General features: G+C 44.3%; 1 protein-coding gene across 1 annotated transcript in view; it reads left to right on the top strand.

Moving 5' to 3' along the window:
* The window catches only part of ADAM23 (ADAM metallopeptidase domain 23), a 1,183,145-nt gene that overhangs the window by 412,693 nt on the left and 743,432 nt on the right, over nt 1-27,020 (top strand). The window contains exon 10 of the mRNA XM_030210005.1: nt 1,533-1,588. Within this exon, the coding sequence (XP_030065865.1) occupies nt 1,533-1,588 (56 nt within the window). The remainder of the gene's footprint in view (nt 1-1,532; nt 1,589-27,020) is intronic.

Below are 27,020 nucleotides of genomic sequence, written 5' to 3'. Positions count from 1 at the left end.
ATACGGTCTGTGCCAGAGCCGGTGGTGGGAGGCGGGGATAGTGCTGGGCAGACTTATACGGTCTATGCCAGAGCCGGTGGTTGGGAGGCGGGGCTAGTGCTGGGCAGACTTATACGGTCTGTGCCCTGAAGAGCACAGGTACAAATCAAAGTAGGGTATACACAAAAGTAGCACACATGAGTTGTCTTGTTGGGCAGACTGGATGGACCGTGCAGGTCTTTTTCTGCCGTCATCTACTATGTTACTATGTTACTATGTTACAAGGTTAAGTCAAGGGGAAGACCAGGTTACGAATTGCACCAGAAATGTCCAAAAACACAGCTTTAGGGTAGGAATATTCAGGAATAAAGCCAGCACAAGTCTTATCTGAGTGAGTTTCCTTCAGGCAGGAGACAAGCAAAGACCTTGAAGCTGCCCAACTCTCAACAGAAACTAGCCACTCCTAATCGTTTAGATTGTCTGCAGAAAACCAGGTGGGGTGGGATGGGGGAGGGGGAGAGTTCAGCACAATTTTAGCAAAAGAAAGAGAGTTCTAATACTATTTGGCAGTTTTGAAATCTGAAATCTAGTTTTCAGATTTTCAGATATCAATAAACCAGTTTGATAACAATCAGATCACAATATTTGCAGAGCAAATATTGTCCTTTTTTCTACACTTTGAACATCTCTGATTTGGACATTTCGCGCTGCGATTTTGGAATGTCTAAGGACGTCCATACTATTTTTTGATTATACATGCCTGATTTTGCACGTCTTTGTGAGGACGTCCAAATTCAGACTTGGATGACCTTTCGAATATTCCCCTCATTGTAAACCATTTTTGTGCTGTTCTTTCTGACACATTTTGGAATATTCATGATACATGCTTCAAATATTTGAGGTGTTTAGTATGATTAGACCTAAGAGGTTACAGTAAAATGAAGCTCTTTCCTTGCATATTTCTATGAACACATTTTTTTCTCATTAAAATAAGTTTATACATCTTATTTTACTTACTGTTATATGCATATGTATCATTTTTACTTTTTGTATTTATTAGTGACTAGGAAAAAATGCCCGTTTCTGAGCGGAATGAAACGGGCGCTAGCAAGGGGCCCCCTCCCTCCGTCCCTCGAAGCTACTTGCCTTGTTCGCCCTCCCTCCGTCCCTCGAAGCTACTTGCCTTGTTCGCTGTGGGCCGTTTCGGCCCTCGAGTGTCAATAGCTCCGCCCTCGACATCATGACGTTTTGACGCGTCATGACGTTTTGACACAAGGGCGGTGCAGACACTCCAGGGCACACCGGATATCTCGGGCGCCTCCACTTCCGTGGAGGCTTCAGAACGTTGGGGTTGCCTTTTATATATGTAGATTGTGTTTATTGTTCTCTTGCTATTAAATCCCTGAAATACATCTTCAAAAAAAACTTACTTTGTGCTGCTGGATATCTGAAGGCACGATCTGGCAAGACAACATGAATACCAAATATGGAAAAATGCTGTCTGATTATTTCATTAACCTGCCTTATTGTCTTTTATTGTCAGGTGCATCCAGGAGTATTTGAAGAGATGAAATACTTGGAGCTCATGATAGTTAATGATCACAAAATGGTAAGAGAGGCTACTAAGTTCTTTTCTCTTAATATAGTACAGTAGAAGCCAGTGTGTTCACTGTTATGCATTAATAAGGCTTATGTTTATTTCCTGAATTATATATAAGGGTGGGGTCTGATAGTGCCAGAAGGGAACATGCTTCTGTAGCTTACTAGGACAACCTTAAAGCTCCCTCTGAGCATATGTGGCAGTTCCTATATCCCTGCACTTATGTTGGATCCCTCAATCATTTTTCATAGAACAACAAACTCTTTTTTTCCTGTCATATCAGTTACTAAGGCCATAGGTGAAGGACAAATTGATGCCCTCAATAAATAAGTAAGCATACTTGATATTGTAAAGGCAGAATGTTAATGGATAACTGAGTCAGAACTAGGCAAATGTCCTAAGATGAAAATGTCTTGGCAGTTGCAAGGCAGGAACAAGGTGCATAAATACAAAAGTATTGCCATACTGGGAAAGACCAAAAGTCCATCGAGCCCAGCATCCTGTTTCCAACAGTGGCCAATCCAGGTCACAGATACCCGGCAAGATCCCAAAAATGTACAAAACATTTTATACTGCTTATCACAGAAATAGTGGATTTTCCCCAAGTCCATTTAATAACAGTCTATGGACTTTTCCTTTAGGAAGCCGTCCAAACCTTTTTTAAACTCCACTAAGCTAACCACCTTTACCACATTCTCTGGCAATGAATTCCAGAGTTTAATTACACGTTGAGTGAAGAAAAACTTTCTCCGATTAATTTTAAATTTACTACATTGTAGCTTCATCGCATGCCCCTAGTCCTAGTATTTTTGGAAAGTGTGAACAGACGCTTCACATCTACCCGTTCGACTCCACTCATTATTTTATAGACCTCTATCATATCTCCCCTTAGCTGCCTTTTCTCCAAGCTGAAGAGCCTTAGCCGTTTTAGCCTTTCCTCATAGGGAAGTCGTCCCATCCCCTTTATCATTTTCGTCACCCTTCTCTGCACCTTTTCTAATTCCACTATATCTTTTTTGAGATGTGGCAACCAGAATTGAACACAATATTCGAGGTGCGGTCGCACCATGGAGCGATACAAAGGAATTATAACATCCTCATTTTTGTTTTTCATTCCTTTCCTAATAATACCTAACATTCTATTTGTTTTCTTAGCCGTAGCAGCACACTGAGCAGAAGGTTTCAACGTATCATCAACGACGACACCTAGATCCCTTTCTTGGTCCTTGACTCCTAACGTGGAACCTTGCATGACATAGCTATAATTCGGGTTCCTCTTTCCCACATGCATCACTTTGCACTTGCTCACATTAAACGTCATCTGCCATTTAGACGCCCAGTCTCCCAGATCCGCTTGTAATTTTTCACAATCCTCCCGCGATTTAACGACTTTGAATAACTTTGTGTCATCAGCAAATTTAATTACCTCACTAGTTACTTCCATCTCTAGGTCATTTATAAATATGTAAAAAGCAGCGGTCCCAGCACAGAGCCCTGGGGAACCCCACTAACTACCCTTCTCCATTGAGAATACTGATCATTTAAGCCTACTCTCTGTTTTCTATCTTTTAACCAGTTTTTCATCCACAATAGAACACTACCTCCTATCCCATGACTCTCCAATTTCCTCTGGAGTCTTTCATATAAGGTACTTTGTCAAATGCCTTCTGAAAATCCAGATACACAATATCAACCGGCTCCCCTTTATCCACATGTTTGTTCACTCCTTCAAAGAAATGTAGTAGATTGGTGAGGCAAGATTTCCCTTCACTAAATCCATGTTGACTTTGTCTCATTAATCCATGCTTTTGAATATGTTCTGTAATTTTGTTGCTAATAATAGTCTCTACCATTTTGCCCGGCACCGACGTCAGACTCACCGGTCTATAATTTCCTGGATCTCCTCTGGAACCTTTTAAAAAAATCGGCGTTACATTGGCCACCCTCCAATCTTTTGGTACCATGCTCGATTTTAAGGATAAAGTACATATTTCTAACAATAGCTCCGCAAGCTCATTTTTCAGTTCTATCAGTACTGTGGGATGAATTCCATCCGGTCCAGGAGATTTGCTACTCTTGGTGAGGCAGCTAAGTTAAGCAGGAAGAAGACTTGAGTCCAGAAAAGCAGAAGTAAGTGCAGAAATTAGTTGTCACATAGCTTCCAGAAACAATTTCATATGTCAGCAGTGGATAACTGAGTCAGAACTAGGCAAATATCCTAAGATGAAAATGTCTTGGCAGTTGCAAGGCATGAACACGGTGAGGCAGGTAAGTTAAGCAGGAAGAAGTCTTGAGTCCAGGAAAGCAGAAGTGCAGAAATTAGTTGTCACATAGCTTCCAGAAACAAGTTCATATGTCAGCAGATACCCACGGCTGCAGAGAGATTTGGTCAGCACCAACAGACTCACCACAATTTCTTCATGAATGGGACAACAGATGCAGAATCATTCTAGACAACATATCACCGCTCCAATCCAGAACTTCACACAGAAAAAACTCAATACCATAGTTTAATGAAGAACTGAAAGAATTAAAGACTCGAGTCAGAAGACTAGAACGAGCATGGAGTAAGAAAAAAGACGATTCCGCACTCAACGATTGGAAACAACTTCAAAGAAAATACAAATACACAATCAGACAAACTAAAAGAACATACTATAAAACAAAAATAGGACCAGACTACAAGGACACACACAACCTCTACCAACTCGTAAACAAACTACTAAACACCACACCGGTAACCTCTAATAACGCAGATATCCCGTCAGCAAACGAACTTGCGAACTACTTCAAAGAGAAAATCATAAAACTAAGACTCCTGATACCTAGCAACACAAGTGACTACCTAAACCTCCTTGATTGCCTAGTCCCATCTCCCGAGGAACACCCCGCAGACCGATCATGGACCAAATTTGATTTGCTTTCGATCAATAATGTCTCCCAGTCACACAGAAGATATGCCAAGTCACAATGCAAATTAGACATCTGCCCTAACAATCTTATAAGATTTTCTCCAAAACAACTCAAAATAGACCTCACGAACCATCTGAACCACTTGCTACAAAATGGTCTCTTCCCAAAGGATAAAGGAAAAATTCTACTCACCCCTATACCTAAAGACACAAAGAAAAGTACAAGTGACATAACCAATTACCGTCCAGTGGCATCCATGCCACTGATAACTAAACTCATGGAAGGCGTAGTGATGAAACAGCTCACTAATTACCTAAATAAACACTCAATTCTTCACGATTCTCAATCAGGATTTCGGGCGGAACACAACACTGAAACGGTATTAGTGACTGTAATTAATAAATTCAAACAAACAATTGCAACTGGCAATAACATACTTCTCCTACAATTTGACATGTCCAGTGCCTTTGACATGGTCAACCACGGAATACTTCTACATATCCTAGAATACTTTCGATTAGGAGGTGATGTTCTTAATTGGTTTAAAGGATTCCTGACCACAAGATCATACCAAGTAACTGCTAATGCGACTATTTCAGCCCCTTGGACACCTGAGTGTGGAGTCCCCCAAGGATCCCCCCTCTTGCCAACCCTCTTCAACCTAATGATGATTCCCCTCGCTAAGCTACAAGCCAACCAAAATCTCAATCCATACATATATGCAGACGATGTCACTATCTACATCCCATTCAAGAATGAGCTAATGGAAATCACCAACGAGATCAACCAAAGCTTCCAAACTATGCACTCCTGGGCGGATGCGTTTCAGCTAAAACTTAACGCATAAAAAAACAAAATGCCTTATACTCACCTCCCAACATAACACAAATAAATTCACTACCATTACTACACCAAACTTTTCCCTCCCCGTTTCAAATACTCTGAAAATTCTTGGAGTCACCATTGACTGAAATCTCACATTCGAAAACCACGTGAAAAACACAACTAAGAAGATGTTCCACTCCATGTGGAAACTCAAAAGAGTTAAACCTTTCTTCCCAAGGGCCATTTTTCGCCAACTAGTACAATCAATGGTACTAAGCCACCTGGACTACTGCAACACACTATACACCGGCTGTAAAGAACAGACCATCAAGAAACGCCAAACAGCCCAGAATACCGCAGCTAGGCTCATTTTCGGAAAAACAAAATATGAAAGTGCAAAACCACTGAGAAAGAAACTACACTGGCTACCACTTAAAGAACAGACCACATTCAAGATCTGCACAATTGTTCATAAAATCATTTACGGAGATGCCCCATCGTACATGATGGACCTCGTTGACCTGCCTCCCAGAAATGCTAAAAAATCTGCCCGAACATTTCTTAATCTACACTTCCCCAGCTGCAAAGGAGTAAAATACAAACTAACGCACGCAACCAGCTTTTCTGACATAAGTACGCAGCTGTGGAATGCACTCCCAACACACCTGAAAACGATCAATGAACTAAGTAACTTCCGCAAATCTCTGAAAACCTACCTCTTTAACAAGGCTTACCAGGAGAACCCATAACTAACTATGACACTACACCTATTTACCTATATTCAGAAAATATCTTTCTATAACTACTTGACCAGATCCTCTTGTTTTTCTTGACTTCTGTATAACACCAATTGTATTCTATACCCTGGAATGGCGATGCCATAACAGGGCTTTGTAAGCCACATTGAGCCTGCAAATAGGTGGGAAAATGTGGGATACAAGTGCAATAAATAAAATAGGCCAGCCAATAGATGCTGGACTCTTTGAGCCTGTGAGCTGGTAGCTAGGTGGAGCTCCCATGTTTATCAAATAGCTAAATTTATTAGAAGCTTCTGTAGCCTGCATTTTTTTTTTGTTACATTTGTACCCCACGCCTTCCCACTCATGGCAGGCTCAATGCGGCTTACATATTGTATACAGGTACTTATTTGTACCTGTGGCAATGGAGGGTTAAGTGACTTGCCCAGAGTCACAAGGAGCTGCCTGTGCCTGAAGTGGGAATCAAACTCAGTTCCCCAGGACCAAAGTCCACCACCCTAACCACTAGGCCACTCCTCCACCATTTGGACTTCTGGCTCACTATTAATTCTGCCTTTTGTTTGGTTCAAGAATTTTGTTGTTTGGCTTCAGAGCTGCTTATCCATTTATCACTTTAAGAGCAATTCTTTGAGGACAAGCAGGATATAATAGTGATATCATCCCAATGGAGCCCACACATAGGTTACCATACTCGCAGAGACAAAAAAGAGGACATAAAAAATAAAAGATGGTTGCTACCTTTGTTTAGGAAATATTTAATCATAACAGATGTATAAATGGCTTTTAGAGAGTTACGCCTATGTTTACTGAGTGGTGCTATTGGCGCGTTAGCGTTTTTAACGCACATAAATGGTTTACGCGCATTAAACGCTAATGCGCCTATAGAAATGTATAGGCGCATTATCATTTAAAGCACCTTTAATTTACAGGTGTGTTAAAAACGTTAACGCACCTTAGTAAACATACCCCTTAATGAAGACACATCAAATGGCTACTGACTTACAGTACAGCAATAGATAATCTACTTTAAAAATATTTTCCGGATTTCAGTTTAACTGAATCTGAGCCCAATTGTTCTTGTCAGAAGAGTGGATATCCTTCAACAACTTTAGCTGGCTTCCGAGATACATGTGAAAATCTTTGCATGACATATGCTTAAAGTTGTGCTGGATGAATAAAATGCCTTTGACAAATTCAACCAACAGGGAAACAAAAGAAATAAGCAATGCCTTTCTCTTTAGCACCCTCATATGTCCAGACTGACTAGAAGGCCAGAGATAGTTTCTCTCATTATGTGGGTAGGTGTGTTGTTCATAGGCACATAAAAAAAGAGACATTTTCCTAAAAATTAAAAAACCTGGAGGACATATCTGAAGAAGTCAAAAAGGAGGACATGTTCTCTTAAAAAAAGGATGTATGGTAATCCTACCCATAACAGGAATGCTTCCCAGCTTGTTCATATAAATTTTTGCGAACTTTGCATTATGCATGTGTGTGTGTCTTCCTGCCTGCCGCTGTTCCACAGGGCCTAGGCAGTCGCCATTTTTCTGTGGAGCTAAACAATCCCACTGATTTACTGCTCCTCCTTAGCTCACACCAAAATATTCTTTGCTACTGCTTTTGCTGTGTTTTTTTCCTCTAACAGTGTGTAAGTATAGTGTGATAGTCATGTAGCTGTTATGCAGGTGCCCTTCTGGATTCCTCTTAATCATCATAGTTCAATTTTTTTGCCCATTTGTTTTCTGCAGTCCTCTCTTGTCTGTTTAGGCCTTGGGCTGGCTGGGTAAATTTTTCATCATCCAGTTTGATTTTGCTTCCACGATTTTTCTAGTTATATCCCAGAAAATAGCTCCCAGTGACTTAAAAAATGTTTGTAGAGCTTGTCTTAGCTGCAAGCAGTTGGTGAATTACTATTTGAATGCCAATATAATATATGACAAAGATTAAGGTTACCTTTCTGTAATCTTTTTTTACAAGCCTTGTGTTTTTGAAAGCTGGATTTATACTTCTGATGCAGGCATCTACCGAAATGTAGCCACATAGGGTTTTTATATATCAACTACTTCAGCAATAAAGTTGTTTGCAATACTGGTGTTCCATCTTCCTTATTGTTTGCACTTGACTTTTGTCTCCTGATTTTTACCACCCTAGGTGTAAAAGAACTAAATCCATTACAGATACTTCCAATTTGAGCCTGCAGTGTCTGGGACCCCATAATGATTCCTCTTCTTGTCTCCTGTGTTCAGATGTCAAGGAAGGGAATTCGAGGTTGAGAGAAACAGTATGAGAGTATTTTTTGTGCAGATAAATCTGGTCCATCAACACTGTTGTCAGAAGCACTGGTCTGCATTGCTCCCGGAGCTGTATCTGACACTGGGAACACATCAACATTGAGAGAGCACCAATCGCCCTTGACATTGAGCATTGATAGTACCCATTAGGGTCAGTCATTCTCTGTTCCTTATCTGCAGCAGACAAATTCAGAGACTTGTGGGTTATGACCATCTACCAGCAGGTGGAGATAGAGTACCAGACTGAACTTTGTCACATAACATGGTATACTCCTTGGTCAGGCAGTATTCTCTATCTCCAGCAGGCGGTGGACCTTCTCTCACAAGCTCCTGGTTTCTCCCGTTTCTTTGGCTCCTGTTCCAGGTTCCCTGGTTCAGTTGAGCTTGGGAGTGGCTACGCTTGGGGTACACCTGATAGTATTAGTCCCCCTGCCATTTCCTTCTTCCTCCTCACAGAACTTTGAAAAAAAAGTAATGCTGGAAGAGGACAGGTATCTGCTTATATGGTATTCTGGAGGAGAGAGGGTGTCTGTACGTTTCTGCAGCTGTCTGAATTTAGCCACTTGATCGGAGTCAGAAGGCTTGTGAGTATGAACTTTCATTTTTGTCCTCTGTCAGATTTGTGCTGTTAGGGTTAGTGTAGCTGCGGCTCTCACTATTTATTTTGAGCAGCCTGTGTGGAGGTTTGCCTGTGTTTTCGGGACAGTACCGTTGGGCCAGCATGGGAGTGATTGGTGCACTTTTTTACAGTACCTCCAGTCTGTGGCAGCCATTTTGGTCACAGGCTGCAATAATGAATTGCTCTTTCTCCTTTTCTGTCTTTGCAGCTTTAGAGCCATTGTGGTGTGGACAGCTCTGGATCCTTGATTGACGGAGGTTTTTTTTGTCTGCCTTTGTAGTTTCAGGTCTCTGCTCCTCACATGGTGAATTCCCGCACAGAAGAAGCCTGGACCTTGCTGCTCCCAGGTTACTCTCGGCTGCCCTTGCAGCCTTCTCATTGGCGGCCTTCTCTAAGCTATTTCTCCATGCTGCATTTTCAGTCTGCAGCTCATTTCTCTTTCTGAGGCCTGGGCTATGCTGGCATGGGCTGCCCTCTTTTCCTGGGAGGAGAGTATTTCCTTCTCACCTTGAGCTATGGGGCAACATCTCTTTATGGTTGCCTGGCCTGCTGTTTCCCAGCTGCATAGGCAGCCTTCGGCTTGTGTGCACACTTGCACTGGCATTTCCTGCCCTCTGCTGCTTTTACTCCAGGTACTGGATTATAGTGTTCCTTGTTTTGGTATCTGCAGCTCTATGCCACTTGAACTGTTTTTCTCCTTTCTGAAGCATGGCCATTTTTCTCTTTTCTGATGGGGGGGGGGGGGGGGCAGATGGTGGCCCACGCCCACATGAGCATCCAGTGGTGCGCTTCAGCAGCCATCAGCGGGGCATGTCGGTCATCACGGCATGGCCTCCCTTAAGTTGGTGATCTCATGCAGCATCAGGAGCTTTAGACTTCCAGTTGCCTGGCCTATTTTTTGGTCTCTTGTGGCATTGTCAGCCTTCAGTTCCCAAGTGCATTTGCATACTTCAACTTCAGCATATGGCAGTATTTCTACCTTGAATCTCTTTGTGCGTTTAGGCACCTTGGGCCCATTGTAGCATGGGCGATGGGCTATTCCCCTTCAGATTATGTAGTGCTTGCACTATTGGCCTTCGGGCCTCTGTAGTCTTGTGGCTTGGAGTAGGAGCTAGGTAGATTTCCTCCTGGGTACCTGGCAGTTTGCAGTCTTCTGTGTTTGCTGCTGATTGGTAGAAAACAGTTTGTGGTGCCTTTACTTCCTCTTCATAGCCATTGTTCCAGGGTCCTGCTGTTGGGGTCTATGTAGGCTGTCTGGTCTTGCTGCCCACTGCATACTATCAGGTTCTTGTCATCTTAAGTGCCCTCTTTCTGCTGGGCAGGTGGCGTGGTTGTGTCTTTTTGCTTCTAGAGGCACTCCTTCACTGTTAGCAGCTCCAACAGTGTTGGCTTCTGGCAGTCCCTGTGGCGTTTGTTGGCCTTTGCCTCACAATGACAACTTTAGCTCAGCGCGTGGATATGGCTGCTTGGCTAGCTCATGGCTATATGGTATCAGCAGAATTCAGCTCTTTCATGACTGTTGAGCTTCTTGTGTTGGTACAAGTGGAGTGTGGCTCCATCAGTGTCTGTACAGCACAGTTTCCCTTTCCATGTGCTGTGCTGCTCGGTATTTGGTTGTGAAGCACAGTTCTGGCTACGCTTGGTGGCCACATCACCATATCTAGAATGGAGTTTGGGGCACCGCTCCTTCTCTGGTTGTATGCCCAACTCCACCTCTGAGCACGAGGTGCGGTTTCATTGTAGGAAGTGGATCTCCTCCTTCCTCTGGTAAGGCCTCATAACCTCATCCTTGTCCAAAGCTCCATCTCTGGATACATTGTTCAATTTGCATATCATTAAATGAGTCCATGGTAGCTAGTTACATATTGATAACCTCATTACCATGTTTAGCTAATGTAATGGAGAAACTGGTATTTGATCAACTGATTGAATTTTTAGAACAGCATGAGATCTTGGGTCCAAATCAATTCGGATTTCGAGTGAATCATGATACAGAGACATTTTTATTGTCTCTATTTGATATGATTAGAGTAGGATTTGATAAAGGTCAGCCTTGTCATTCCCTACACACCTTCACATTTCCTTCTCTCAACAGATGCCTGTCTGCTTCAATTACCTCCTCTCTCTTTTATCAGATTAGAAACCACATACGTATCTGCTTTCAGTTATGTTGGACCTAGGCTTTGGAATGATTTACCCACACACCTCCTTTCTGAACCCTCTTACACTAAATTCAAGTCTTACCTGAAAATGTAACTCTTCTCTCTCTTCTATTGTATCCACTCTTAAAACCTCACTCTGTCCTCGCCAGCAGCATGTCATTATTTTATTGCAAACCACCTTGAAGCCATGTTTTGGCATAAAGCAGTATATCAAGCTTTGTGAAATAAATAATAAATATTACAGCTGCTCTTGATACATTAGATCACAATACCTTGATTCAGAGACAGTTGGCGTGGGTAAAAATGTTCCTAGTTGGTTTTCTTTTGTACAAGGAAGGCAATATTGAGTAATACAACAATCAGGTAGATCAGAGTTTAATACTTGAATGGGAGTAGCACAAGGATCATGTTTATCAGCCGTGTTGTTCAATATTTTTCTCTTTACTATTATGTAAGTTTATGAGTTGTTTGGGAGTAAAGTTCAGAATCTAAGTGGACGACATTCAGTTTATACTTCCAGTTGATGATGTGTTTGATAAATTGAAAATGTATTTACAAATGATTCAGAGATGGATGCTAGTAGATCAGAAATTGAATGTCGCCAAAATACAGGTTCTGATCTTAGCGAGTTATCTCAGTGACGATGTACCTGATACATTTGAATTTGAGAGAGAAATGATTCCTATAGTTACTAAAATGTGTAACTTATGATTAATAAAGGATACTACACTATCAGTGAAATTTTATGTACCAAAAATTGTCAGAGATGTCCCTTTTAAATGAAAAATTGTGAGACAGTTGAAAGGATTATTAAACCAAGATAATTTTCATTTGGTGGTACAGAATGTGATCTCACCTTGCTTTGAGTACTGCAATGGATTGCTGTTAGGTATAAGAAGAAACCAACTCAGAGCATTACAAGTGGCCCAAAACACAGTAGGGAGCATTTTAGGAAGATACAGCCAATATGAGCATATTGCACCTGTTCTAAAGGAATAACATTGAGGGCCATAATCGAATGGGGCCGGCCATCTCTAAGGGCGGTCATCTCCGGGGACGGCCCCGTAAAGTGGCGTCTCCGACCGTATTATCGAAAAAGATGGCCAGCCACCTTTCATTTCGATAATACAGTCGGGGCCAGCCAAATCTCAACATTTGGGCCGGCCTTAGAGATCGCTGGCGTTAGAGATGGCCGCCATTGGTTTTCCCCGATAATGGAAACTCATGGCGGCCATCTCAAACCCGGCCAAATCCAAGGTCGTGGGAGGAGCCAGCATTTGTAGAGCACTGGTCCCCCTCACATGCCAGGACACCAACCGGGCACCCACTGCAGTGGACTTCACAAATTGATCCCAGGTATATAGCTCCCTTGCCTTGGGTGCTGAGCCCCCCCCCCCCCAAAAAGAAATCCCCAAAACCCACTCCCCACAACTGTACACCACTACCATAGCCCTTAGGGATGAAGGGGGGCACCTACATGTGGGTACAGTGGGTTTTGGAGGGCTCCCATTTACCACCACAAGTGTAACAGGTGTGGGGGATGGGTCTGGGTCCGCCTGCCTGAAGTGCACTGCACCCACTAAAAACTGCTCCAGGGACCTGCATACTGCTGTCATGGAGCTGGGTATGACATTAGAGGCTGGCAAAAAATGTTTTTTTTTTAATTTTTGGGTGGGAGGGGGTTGGTGACCACTGGGGGAGTAAGGGGAGGTCATCCACGATTCCCTCCAGTGGTCATCTGGTCAGTTGGGGCACCTTTTTGAGGCTTGGTCGTGAACAAAAAGGGACCAAGTAAATTCGGTCAAATGCTTGTCAGGGCCGGCTTTCTTTTTTCCATTATTCATCTGAAGCCGGCCATCTCTTAACCACGCCCCCGTCCTGCCTTCTGTACACTGCCGACACGCCCCCTCGAACTTTCGCCGGCTCCGCGACAGAAAGCAGTTGAAGCCGGCCAAAATCGGCTTTCGATTATACCGATTTGGCTGGGTTTAGGAGATGGCCGGCCATCTCCCGATTTGTGTCAGAAGATGGCCGGCCTCGTTCGAAAATAAGCAGGATTGGCTCCCAATTGAATAAGATTTAAAATTTTGTATCTCATTTTTAAGGGATTGACTAATTGCATATCAGCGATGTTAGCTACTAAGCTTCATGTTTATTAACCAAGAAGATTGTTACGATCTGTGGATAAGTCTTATTGGAAGTACCAACATACCATATTGTTAAACTGGAGGAGTTTTGAAATTCCATCTTTTATATTGCTGGGCCACAACTTTGGAACAAGTTACAATTAGAATCAAGAGAGATACAGGAGATGGGTGATTTTAAAAAGATTTAAAAAACGTATTTGTTTAGACAGGCGTATAAAGGAGTTTAATATTAGAAGATAAAGATCTTTCATGGAATAAGGGAGGTAATGTTGCAGTATAAATTTGTGACTATATGTAGTGTTAGTGTTGGTTTGTTTGTGTGTGTGTGTATATATATAGATATAGATATATTTGCCATGTAAGATTATTATATACTAGTAAAAAAGGCCCGTTTCTGACACAAATGAAACGGGCGCTAGCAAGGTTTTCCTCGGAGTGTGTATGTTTGGGAGAGTGTATGTGAGAGTGACTGTTTGAGAGTCAGAGTGAAAGTGTGAGTGTGTGTGTGTGAGAGAGAGAGTGAGTCTGGGTGTGAGTGTGTTTGTGAGAGAGTGTGTGTGTGAGAATGTGAGTGTGTGCAAGTGTGTATGTTAGACACAGTGTGAGAGAGAGTGTGTGTGTGGGGGCAAGAGAGAGAGTGTGTGTGAGACACAGATTCTCTGTGAGAGTGAGTGTGAGTGACTGTGTGGCACATAGAGTGTGAATGTGATACAGTGTGAGACAGAGTGTGTGAGAGTGAGAGTCAGAAAGACATTGTATATGAGAGTGTGAGCCCTGCCCTCCCAATCCATGCCCATCTGTCACCTGTCCCCTCCATTCATCCCTATCCAGCAATTCCCCTCTCTCCCTGAGCCCTGCCCTGCAATCCATATCCATCCATCCCCTCCATTCATCCCTATCCAGCAATTCCCCTCTCTCCCTGAGCCCTGCCCTGCAATCCATATCCATCCATGCCCATCTGTCCCCTCCATTCATCCCTATCCAGCAATTCCTCTCTCTCCCTGAGCCCTGCCCTCCCAATCCATGCCCATCCATGCTCCTCTGTCCCCTGCCCCCTCCATTCATCCCTTTCCAGCAATTCCCCTCTCTCCCTGAGCTCTGCCCTCCCAATCCATGCCCATCCATTCTCCTCTGTCCCCTGCCGCCTCCATTCATCCTTTTCCAGCAAGTCCCCTCTCTCCCTTCCATGACCCCCCCTCGCATCCATGCTCCTCTCTCTCCCATATCCCATCCTGGCCCGCCCTCTTCTCCCCCCCCTTCGCATCCATGCTCCCCCCCTTCGCATCCATGCTGTCGTTTCTCCCCTGCCCTCCCGCTCCCATTGTTCAACTTTACTGCCCATTCTCTTCTCTCTCCCCTATTTCTATTTTTTTTTTCTTCTTCTTTTTAAATTTACCTCCGTGGCAGTTCCGGCAGCGCAGCGTCAGGGAAGGAGGCGGCGCTCCCGACGTCTCCAGCCTTTCCTTCGCTGTGTTCCGCCTTCTTCTGACGTCAAGGATGACGTCAGAAGAAGGCGGAACACAGCGAAGGGAAGGCTGGAGACGTCGGGAGCGCCGCCTCCTTCCCTGACGCTACGCTGCCGGATTTGTTTGTTTTTCTTTCCGCCCTCGACGTCATGACGTTTGACGCGAGGGTGGGGCAGAGACGGCTGGGTGGCTTCACACCACGAACGCCACGAACCCTACAGCCAGGGAGTGACGTCAGATGGCTTCAGAACGTTGTCCTCATTAGAACGTTCACAGTGCGTTTTATTATATTAGATATTGATGGTGTAATCCACCTAGAACATTTGTGATAGAGCGGAATAAAAATCTATCTCTGATTACAGAGCACTATTCGTTGTCTGGCTCTGGGGTGTAGCTCTTTCTCTGGATCTGAGCGCAGTTGCATATCTGGATGAGGAGCACTGCACCATTCATGGAGGTGGAAGTGCACCCATCTCTGAATGTGCACAACAGCTTTGACACTGTTCCATATCTGATTCTTGGACTGGTCTCATCCTTGTCATCTGTGACTTTCCCTGTTCTAGCTGTGGAGTGCACCTCTGGTGTTCTATAGTGTATAGCTCAGCCCTCTCTGTGTGGAATGTCGCTAGCTGACATCATATTTTAGCTCATCCTATGTCTGTAGGGTTGTGCTTGGCTCTGAGCCTGGGGCAGTCTCACCCTATCCTGGGCCTCAGCCCTATCATGCGACAGGGTCTTCCCCATCTTATGTCAGAGTTCTCCTTTCTGCTATCATACTCAAACTGGCTCCTTCTTTGCATGGTTAGCTGGACTCCAGCTCAGCATTTGTTGCTTGGTTCCATCACTAATTTCAAATCCTAACCGTGTTCTATGCAGATCCTTTATTCATGTCTCGAAGTCGAGGGTGACTCTCAGCACAGTTCCACAATTGTTGCCTGTGGTAGTTTCCACATTTCCACTTCCATTAATCAGCTGTTGTTTCCCCCATTCTTTGAGAGGAAATTCATCCTGGGAATTTCCATTTACTGCTTTATATTGTGGTCTCTGTGCACCTTTCTGGTATTTTCGGGCCACCAATGGGTGTCTGGGCATGGTCTTTCCTTCTCCTGGTGGGCCCCAATCAGGGCAATGCAGCCTCATATGCAGCTAAGCTCACTGAAGTCAGGTTCCGATTTGTGTCCCGATTTTGAAGGCTCTTGTTGCTTCTTTTTGTTTTCTGGACTTTACTTTGGACCCTCTCTTCGTTTGTTTGTGGCTTCCTTCAGATGCCTCCATACCATATGAGAGATGTAAATTTCCCCCAAATGAGCTCTCATTTGTTGATTTGTGTCAGAGAGATGGTCAAGTTCATCCCATTTCCTTTGGATAAGGGGGAACCCAGGGCAGAAACAATGGACATCAACCAGTTTGATATCCCCCTTCAATAAAGCTGTGACAGTGCCTGTTCACAGTACAGATGGAAATGTGGGATGCCTCCTTCTCTGTACAGTAGATTAACAAGAAGGTTGAATCTATGTATATTCAAATGCGCCAGGATTTGAGAAGCTGCAGCTTCCATAGCACTCTCTAAAGGGCCAAGAGTTCAAGACTCACCCCTTGCTGCTCCAGGGAGAGAGGCAAGAACCTTGGAGTCTTTTGGGAAAAATTAAAATGCAATGCATATCCCACATAGTTTCTTATCAGGTCTTCATGGGTATGCATTTGCAGTTAGCAACCAAAGGGAGGGAGTGTGGAAAATACATAGTTCATGCTACTTATGTTTTTGATACAACATCAATAGTATCCACAATGGGGATTGGCATCCACCGAATTGCATGTCTGCAGGCCTTTGACCTCAAGCCAGAAGTGTAGGAGACAGTGGCAGATATACCATACCATGAAGAGAATCTCTAGTTGAAGAAAATTGCAAGAGGTTGCTACCCTCATCAAGCAGCACTCAGTCGCTCTTAATACTTTCTCTAAGTCCATTCCTGGCCTGACCTCCAAGGAGGTGTTTTCAGTGGAGAGCAATAGAGGTCCCACTACTCTATCCTCTCCCCACCACTCCTCCCAAACAATTAAGGGACCTCATTCTTGCACTATATAGCCAAGAGCCCAGAAAGCCCAACCAGCTGTGCAGTCAAAATCAGGGATGAACTTTTGACTGGCTGCAGTAGAATATAACCTCAATCTCTGTGACGTCTCTTGGATCACCTTCCAGTAGGAGGGAGGATGAATGTTCTCCAAACAAGGTGGCCCTTTATTATCTCAGACCAGTGAGATTTAAAAATTGTTCATGTAGGTCACTGTCTGCAAATATAATGGATTCCTCCAAACTGCCCAGTGAGAGCATCAAAGTTAAGCTCTCAGCATCAGGAGGTGTTTATCAAGGGACTCTCTTCTCTCTTACATGCCAGCACAGTTGAACCCATTCCACCAGGGGAAAGAGGGAAGGAATCTTATTCCAAGTATTTCCTGATCACAGAGACGATCCTAGATCTAAGGGGCCTGAACAAATATCTGGCCCCCAAAAAGTTCAGGATGGTTTCCATTGGCATCCTAATATCTATGATTCAAAAAGGAGATTGGTTATGCTTACCGGACCTACTACTACTACTTAACATTTCTAAAGCGCTACTAGGGTTCCACAGTGCTGTACAATTTGACATAGAGGGACAGTCCCTGCTCAAGGAGCTTACAATCTAAGAGACAAGTGAACAGTCAGTCAGAAAGGGGCAGTCAAATTGGGGCAGTCTGGATTTACTGAACGGTAAGAGTTAGGTGCCGAACGCAGCATTAAAGAGGTGGGCTTTAAGCAAAGACTTGAAGATGGGCAGGGAGGGGGTTTGGCGTAAGGGCTCAGGAAGGTTGTTCCAAGCATAGGGTGAGGCGAGGCAGAATGAGCAGAGCCTGGAGTTGGCGGTGGTGGAGAAAGGGTACTGAGAGGAGGGATTTGTCCTGTGAACAGAGGTTTCGGGTGAGAACGTAAGGGGAGATGAGGGTAGAAAGGTAGTGAGGGGCGGCAGACTGAATGCATTTGTAGGTAAGAAGGAGAAGCTTGAATTGAATGCGGTATCTGATTGGAAGCCAGTGAAGTGACCTGAGGAAAGGGGTGATATGAGTATATCGGTTCTGGCGGAATATAAGACGTGCAGCAGAGTTCTGGACAGATTGAAGGGGGGATAGATGGCTAAGTGGGAGGCTGGTGAGGAGTAAGTTGCAGTAGTCAAGGCGAGAGGTAATGAGAGCATGGACGAGAGTTCGGGTGGTGTGTTCAGAGAGGAAAGGGCGAATTTTGCTGATGTTAAAGAGGAAAGAAGCGACAGGTCTTGGCTATCTGCTGGATATGCGCAGAGGAGAGGGAGGAGTCAAAGATGACTCCGAGGTTGCGGGCAGATGAGACGGGGAGGAAGAGGGTGTTATCAACTGTGATAGAAAGTGGAGGAAGAGGAGAAGTGGGTTTTGGTGGAAAGATGATGAGCTCGGTCTTGGACATGTTCAGTTTCAGGTGGCGGTTGGACATCCAGGCAGCAATGTCGGATAAGCAGGCTGATACCTGTAACTGGGTCTCCGCAGTGATGTCTGGTGTGGAGAGAGACTTAAAGAATGCTTACACTCACATACAGATAGATCCATGTCACAGGAAGTATCTAAGATACACAGTAGGGATAAATCACTTCCAGTATTGTGCACTGCCATTTGACAGCACTAAGTATTTTCACAAAGTGCCTAGCAGTCATTGAAGCATCTCTGGGCATACTAGGAGCGCATGTGTTTCCCTATGTGGAGGATTGACTGGTTGAGAGCACATCAGAGGATGGTGCAAGGTGACCATTTCAGGTCTACAGCTAATGGGATTAGTTATAAACTATTCCAAGTCTCAGTTCAGCCATACTGAAAGATTGGAATTTATAGGAGCCTTGCTAAACATGACTCTGGCATCTGCATTTCTTCCACATGACTCTCATATCAGTAGTAGAAGTGCAGAATAGTCAGCAGTTATCAATTGGTCAGATGTTGAGATTGCTAGGCCACAATGTAACTCCTTGGAATGCCTCAATGTGAGACAAGCTTAGTGGACCCTATCCACCCAGTGGACACAAGTCATAGGAAATCTCCAGGACATCATTTCTGTCACCGCTTCGCTCTAGGACTTACTGTCCTGAAAGGTTATCTAATTCAATTTGGCAAAGGGTTTCCCCTTCCACATTCCTCAGATCATAAAGGTATTGCCAATGAATGCATCCAACCTGTGTTGGAGACCTCATGTGCAGTAGGTTCTTTTCACACTCAGAATTTATTGTCTGCTCGGGTAAAATCTTTATCAGACAAACTTCTTGGAGCTAAGAGCAGTCTGGAATGCTCTTAAAGGCTTTCAGTGATTGGTTATCTAGTCACGTTATTCTAATTTAGACAGACAACCAGATTACAATGTAGTACATCATCAAGCAAGGAGGAACATGTTTCTGTTTCCCCTTTGTCAGGAAGTTGTCAGAATTTGAAGATGATCCCACTCTCAGAGGATGTCCCTCAGAGCTACATATTTGGCAGAGAAAGACAACTATCTGGCAGACAGACTGAGTTGGATTCTGCAACCTCATGAGTGGTCCATAGATGAAGCATAGGCTAGAAGATCTTTCTAGAGTGGGGCACCATCTCAGTAGATCTTTTTTGCCACTCATTACAACAACAAAGTCTTTCAGTTCTACTGCAGACTAGAATCACACTACAGAATAGCTTTGGATGCCTCCTCATTCATGGGGTGGGGGAGGTCGTATACATATCTTCCAATTCCTCTCATAGCAAAAAAAAATTCCTTTGAAACTCAAACAGGATCATGGCTCCAAGATTCTGATCTCCCCCCTACTGACCGAGACAGATATGGTATTCTCTTCTTCTGGAGATTTTCTTCAGAGATCCATGGAGATTGGATTGTTTTCTAGCACTAATAACTTAGGATCAAGGATCCTTACTACACCCCAACCTTCAATTCCTAGCCCTCGTGACTTGGATGTTGAGAGGGTAGTACTGGATTCCTTCAGCTTGCCTAATGGTGTGTCTCATTCTGTTAGCTTCCAGAAGATTTTCCACTAGGAGGTCTTATCATTTTAAATGGAAGAAGTTTGCCATCTAGGTATGGAGCTAGATCCTTTTTCCTGTCCTACACAAAAACTGCTTGAGTACCTTCTACAGCTGTCAGTCAGATATCAAGACCAATTCTGTTAGGGTTCACCATAGTGCATTTGGCTCTTACCACCAGGTAGAAGGTTTGCCCTACCTTTAGTTGTTCACTTTATGTGCTTCTTTTGAAGCCTCCCATTAAGCCTCCTGCACAATCACAGGATCTCAGTAATTTAACCCAGTTTATGAAAGTTCATATTAAGCCACTAAAGTACCTGCCATTTGAAGTACCTGATCTTGAAAGGACCTGTTTTTAGTAGCAGTCACTTCATTCAGTAGGGTTAGTGAGTTCCAGGCCCAACTTATACAGTTCTTTTTTTTTTTTTTAACCAATATAGTACTGTTGCATACTCATCCAAAGTTGCTTCCTTAGGTAGTATTTGAATTCCTTCTTAACCAGTCATTTGTTAACCTCATGCCTACAAAGGTAAAAGTGCACTATACACTTTTGGGCTGCAAGAGAGCCTTGGCTTTCTATGTGAAAAGGACTAAATCCCATAGAAAGTCCATGTAGCTTTTTGATTCTTTTCATCCAAACAGGATGACAGCTGCCATTGGCAAATGCACTCTTTCTAATTGGCTAGCAGACTACATTTCCTTCACTTATGCCCAGGCTGGGCTGTCTCTAGAGGGCCATGTCATGGCTCATAATGTTAGAGTTATGACTTCATTGGTAGCCCACTTAAAATCAGCCTCCATAGAATACATTTGCAGAGCTGTGACATGGAATTTGGTCTACACATTTAGGTCTCATTACTGTTTGGAACAGGCTGCTAACATGACAGTTGGTTGGGCTAGACAGTCCTTCAGAACCTATTGGGGTTTAGAACACAACTCCAACCCCCACTTCCCCCCCAGCTTCTCCCAGGCTCATTTATTTTATGTCAAACTATTCCCAAGCAGCTCCAAATCCAACACTTAAATTTCACCACAAGTCTTTCTTAACTCTTCCACTTTGCACTTTTATTATTTTAATTCACTTTTGGGAACCTCAGCGGTGCTCATTGCTAATGCCTACGAGAAGCAATGTGTCTAGCACCCACCTCTTCATTGGCTCACCCAATTACCTTATCCTCAAATGTACTTTTATTTAGCAATAAACATCACTTTACTTTAAACAGGTATGAATCTAAATACTCATCTTTTTTTAATATATCTGGCTTAGGGGGTTAAGAGGGTCCGACACGCATGTTTCGCCCACGCACGGGCTGTCTCAAGGACAATCCCCTATAAAAAATGAGAAATAAAATCATTAGAGGTACTATAAGGGCTTACTAACTTCATTCGCCCCTGCTATGTACCCATAAAGTGCTTAGCTTCGTTTTCCTTACCCTCTGCCGCATATAGCACCAGCTCTGCTACTACTTTCAGGGATAACCCCTCTGCAAAGATGGCGATGGTGTTCATCTATTCTTACTTAAACCGTTTGCCAATTATGACATTATGTCTCCCCCCCCCCCCCCCCCCCCCCCCCCCGGCTCCCATAGGCAACTTTGTCATCCATTTACAACAGAGAAGCCCATTCTAATTCTGCATTCAGCCTCCCCGGTGCCTCTGTTTGTAAACTGTAAATATACCATTGTTCCCTATAATTCAGTAGCCTACTTATAGAACCCTGCTGCCTGCCCACTTGCACCTGTTCCACTATCCTCCATCTCATATCCTCTATCTTATGTTGTTTCTCCAACCAATGGTCCACTAACGGGGCTTGAGTGTTAATCGTGGTAATACGAGACTTATGTTCCATCAGCCGGATTTTCACTGAGCGGGTACTTCTCCCTACATACACTAATTTGCAAGGGCATTCTGTTACATAAATGACATTATTCATATCACAATTTGTAAAATCCTTCGCTCTTAACGGCCTGCCCATACCCGGCGCCACCCATTCTGATCCCACTATCGCTAGTCTACACTACTGACACTTCCCGCACGTGCGACATTCACCCTGGTTCCTTATACCATACTGTTCGTGGAACTTGTTGGGGGGCCAACCGCTGTTTTCATACACTGTTCATACAGTGTCATACACTGTTTTACCCCTAGTGTCTGACACCATAGGAAACGCCTGAAAACAAGGGTACAATTGGACTATGTGCCAATGGGACCTCATAGACTGCACTAATTTCTTACTTATTTCCGTAAATAGAAGCACACATGTCAATCTATCCTGGTCCTCCTCTTTATATTCCTGATCCTCATGTTTATGTTCTTTCAGTAGGAGTGGGCGCTGGGCAAAGCGGGCTGTCAAGTACTCCTTTCTAATGCCTGATTTAGGGTATCCCCTCATCATAAATCTCTGCTGCAGATCTTTAGCTTGGACTTTAAACGCTTGCAGAGAGGAGCATATACGTCTAGCTCTAAGAAACTGATTCACTGGGAGATTATATTTCAAATGGTACGGATGAAAACTTCCAAATTGCAACAGGGTATTACGATTCACCGGTTTGCAATACATACATAACTTCGCCCCATCTTTATATACCCATAAATCCAAAAATTGAATAGGCTTCCTGCTTGCAGATTTAGTGAATGTTATATTAGAGTCCAAAGCGTTAAGCCATTCTATAAATTAATTCAGTGATTCTTCGGATTTTGTCCATCGAAAAAATATATCGTCCAAAAAAACGTTTCCACAACGAGACTCCTCTGAATTTTTCTGAAGGGTTAATCAACATGGATTCCAAGCGAGCTATATATAGGGTGGCCACTGAGGGGGCTAACATAGCCCCCATTGCATCCCCCTGGGTTTGGAAATAAAAATTATCCTGAAACCAAAAATAATTATTGTAAATGACTAGGTCTGCCAGTTGTACTATAAATTCAGATGAAATCCGCTGTGGGGCCGGTCTTGGTTCTACAATTTCCCTTATTATATCCATTGCCCCCGTTTGGGGAATTCGCGTGTACAGCGATACAATATCTAATGTCACTAACCAAGTGCCTTCTGTGATCTCGTCCACCTGCTCCATTTCCCGTAGGAAGTGGGAAGAGTCATTTATATATGATGTCATCCTAAATACATGATCTTTTAGGAATAAATAAACTTTGATAAGGGCTCTAAAATTGAAGATCTAGTAGAAACAATAGGGCGGCCTGGCGGACCATCCAACCGCTTATGTATTTTTGGTACAAAATAAATTTTTGGAGTCTGTGGATTTTCTTCCATCTGAAACCTACTTTCTTTAGATGTTATCATCGATTTCTCCCTCGCTTGTGTCACCAATCATAGTAACATAGTAACATAGTAGATGACGGCAGAAAAAGACCTGCACGGTCCATCCAGTCTTCCCAACAAGATAACTCATATTTGCTGCTTTTTGTGTATACCCTACTTTGATTTGTATCTGTGCTCTTCAGGGCACAGACCGTATAAGTCTTCCCAGCACTATCCCTGCCTCCCAACCACCTGCCCCTCCTCCCAACCACCGGCTCTGGCACAGACAGTATAAGTCTGCTCAGCACTATCCTCACCTCCCAACCATCAGCCCTGCCTCCCAACCACCGGCTCTGGCACAGACCGTACAAGTCTGTCCAGCATTATCCCTGCCTCCCAACCACCAGTCCCGCTGCCCACCACCGGCTCTGGCACAGACTGTACAAGTCTGTCCAGCACTATCCCCGCCTCCCAACCACCAGCCCCGCCTCCCGATCTTGACTAAGCTCCTGAAGATCCATTCCTTCGGCACAGGATTCCTTTATGCTTATCCCACGCATGTTTGAATTCCGTTACCATTTTCATTTCCACCACCTCCCGCGGGAGGGCAATCCTTTTATACACTTTTGTAACCCTTCCAAGGAGTCCTCTGAAAGTGTTCTGTAGGATGTAATATCCATTAACTGTCACATAGCCTCCTGTTGATATTGCTTCCTTCCCCAAATTACTGTCTCCCCTCCCTTGTCCGCCTTCAGGACTATAATAGATGGTTCCTTGCTTAGATTATCCAGAGCTATCCATTGTTTGTCAGGTTTCCATCACTTCGACTTTTCATCCCGTTCTAATATAACATTCACTAAATCTGCCTGAGTTGTATTCAGTCCCGGTGGTAATAGGGCGCCTAGATGGCATAGCAAATTTCCTGAAATATCTCCCTGCTTCATCTGGATTTGCATGCTGGGGTATAGTGGTTGCACATACTACCACATAATGCCAGACAGGAACTTTGTCAGTTCTGGTTCTAGTCCTAGAAATCCTTGTCCGAAATAAAAGCCCTTGATGTCTTCTCTTGGAGGTATAGGCAGTCTGATTCTCCTTTTAGTTCATGGAATTGCTATAGGCATGGCAGAAAAAATCAAGGGGTTTTCCCTCATGAGATGTATGGTCAAAGGCTGGAGATGGCCAAAGACCATGTTGGCAACAAATAAGGATTTTAAATTACTTTGTGGGGAGTTCACTTCTGCCACTGGTGACAACACCTTTAGAGATCTAACTCCTCCCTTGCATCCATGCCCCTTCCAGAGACTTCCCCAAATCTCTGTAAGGTTCTGGTGCCAGAGGTTTGAGTTCCTGAGCAGGTGCAGGAAATAAGAATTTAGTAAAAGGCTAGCTTGGGATTTCTAGGGCTGCAAAAGTTGGAATGAAAATGCTGCAGAAATTTGTAGGCAGCCTGATCTCATGGGCTGGAACACACAAACAGAAAAAAACTTCCAGCCAGGGAAAAACAAAACAAATCAAACCTATAAATGGCAAGTGACTGACTCACCTGCAAATGCGCAGTAGAGACTTCCCTCTCTGTCCCGCCCCCGCATCAAGACGTGATGACGGGGGGGAGGGGGGCGGGACAGAGAGGGAAACTGCACGGAAGGGGAGGGAGGGAACCGCTGATGTCGCTACCGCTCCCCCCCCCCCCAAGGTAGCCGCTACCGCCCCCCCCCCCCCGGAGTCGCCACCACCCCCCCTTCACCCGGCCCGGGCCCTCTCTTCATTATTCAACTTACAGCAGCGCCGAAACAGCAGCAAGCAGCTCAGCTTCAGCTCCCGTCGGCCTTCCTTCCCTGCCTGTGCCCCACCCTGGCCGACGTGATGTCACACGAGGGCGAGGCACAGGCAGTGAAGGAAGGCCAACGGGAGCTGCTGCTTGCTGCTGTTTTGGCGCTGCTGTAAGTTGAATAACGACGAGAGGGCCCGGGCCGGGTGAAGAGGGGGCGGGGGCGACTCCGGGGTGGGGGGGGGGGGCGGTAGCGGCTACCTTGGGGGGGGGGAGGGGACATGGGAGGTCTCAGAAGGAGGGGGGGCCTTGGAGCTGGGAGGGCTGGACTGAAGGGAGCCTTCCAGCTGGCTGGGAGGAAGGCACAGGGGGGGGGCAGGGGGCCTTGGAACTGGGAGGGAGGGCGGGCAGGGGGCCCCTTACAGTTGTGAGGGAATGGGGCCCCTTACAGTTGTGAGGGAGAGCAGGGGGCCTTGGAACTGGGAGGGGGGGAGGGCCTTGGGAGCTGGGGGGGGAGGGCCTGGGGCCTTGGAACTGGGAGGGAGGGCGGGCAGGGGGGCCTTGCAGCTGGGAAGGGGGGAGGACTGGAGCCTTGGAGCTGGGAGGGAGGGACAGAGGGGTCCTTGGAGCTGGCAGGGAAGGAGGATGGCAGGGGGCCTTGCAGCTGCAACGGGAGGGGGGCCTTGGGAAAAAAAAACATTCCAATACGTGCCCGTTTTAACGGGCTTAACGGCTAGTAAGATATAGACACAGAGGCACAAAACTAATATGAGAACAACAGGGATAAATTCATACGTCTAATCTGTTGAATTTCTTCCAGTTTTACATTAGGTAGGTGCTAGGCATGCATCCTATGTTTCTGCCGAATTGACAAGAGGGGATTAGCTTGGTTGTGGAGCAAAATAGCTTTGCTCTGCCTGCTCCAGGCTGACCCCCTCCAACATGTTCTGTGGTGCTGCCTGAGAAAGGAGTGATGAAGTAGGATCTCTCTGTTACTGATATTAAAAACACTGTCTGCTAGAGTGGAGGAAGCCTGACATTTTCTGGTGTTTTACCAGAGATCTAGCATTTTATAGAAATTCCTGGAATTTCTGGATGAAACCCTAACAGTTCCCAGTTATCACACAATATCAAGCATTGCCAATAATTGCAAAGTGACGCCAGCCCAACATAAATCACTTGGACAATTATTTTAGAAACATATCCTTGTATAAATAGTGGCATTTACACATGTATATTGCATATATGTGTATTACACATGCAAACCCATATCTGTAAAGATTTCAAGGGGGTGTAGTTTGGATGTGATTAAAATCAACACATGTATTTGCCATTTTATAACATGTGTAGGCGAGTTTTACACAAGCTAAAAGGCACAGGTTTTAGAAAAGTGCTCTCTTTGGTCACAGCTTTCCATAAGGGATTTAAGGGAGTCATACTCCTTAATTCAGTGTAGTTTATTTCCATCTCTGTAATGAAATCAAGTTAAAATTGTAGCCTCACTACCTAATTCACAGCACGTAGATGTGCAGGTTTGTAAAATGGAGCAGCTACACATAGAAGTGGTGACACACATGGGGTTATGAAATTCCATATAGAAGCTGCTTGGGTTCATGCTGTTCATTCAACATGTGTATTTTAAAATGTCTGCTCCCGTATGTGCTAGCAAATACAGAAGCATTCCTGCAGGTATTTTAGAAAAGGACATGTTAAAACAAGGTTTAGAATAGTGCAACAATTATTTTTCTTGTAGATATTTCAGCTGCATTTGACACTATTGATCATCACATTTTATAACAGCGCCAACAAGCTTTTGGAATCTCAGGACATATTTTGGATTGGTTTCAATCATTTTTAGAGGTCAGAGCTTAGGAGGTTTCTAAGATAATGATTTCTGTCTACTGAAGAAGCTATTCACTTGAGTGCCTCAGGGATCCTCTTTCTCAGCAGTATTGTTCAGTATTAATTTGATGCTATTTTGTTGAAAATTAAAACTTCTAGATGTGTATTATAGAATCAATGCAGATGACTTTCAATTCGTCTTTTTTTCATTTGATAATTATACAGACAAAGCTTTATAGAGGTTACTGCATATTTTTTGCTAGAGTAGTTATATGGCTTAAGGACAGTGGACTTGAATGTTATGAAAACAGATAATGGTGGTCTGTAGAT

This window comes from Microcaecilia unicolor, chromosome 7, assembly GCF_901765095.1.
Source record: "Microcaecilia unicolor chromosome 7, aMicUni1.1, whole genome shotgun sequence".
NCBI classification, from domain to species: Eukaryota; Metazoa; Chordata; class Amphibia; order Gymnophiona; family Siphonopidae; genus Microcaecilia; species Microcaecilia unicolor.
The sequence above is the reverse complement of the archived record's forward strand: the minus strand, read 5'-3'. Positions and strand labels throughout refer to the sequence as shown.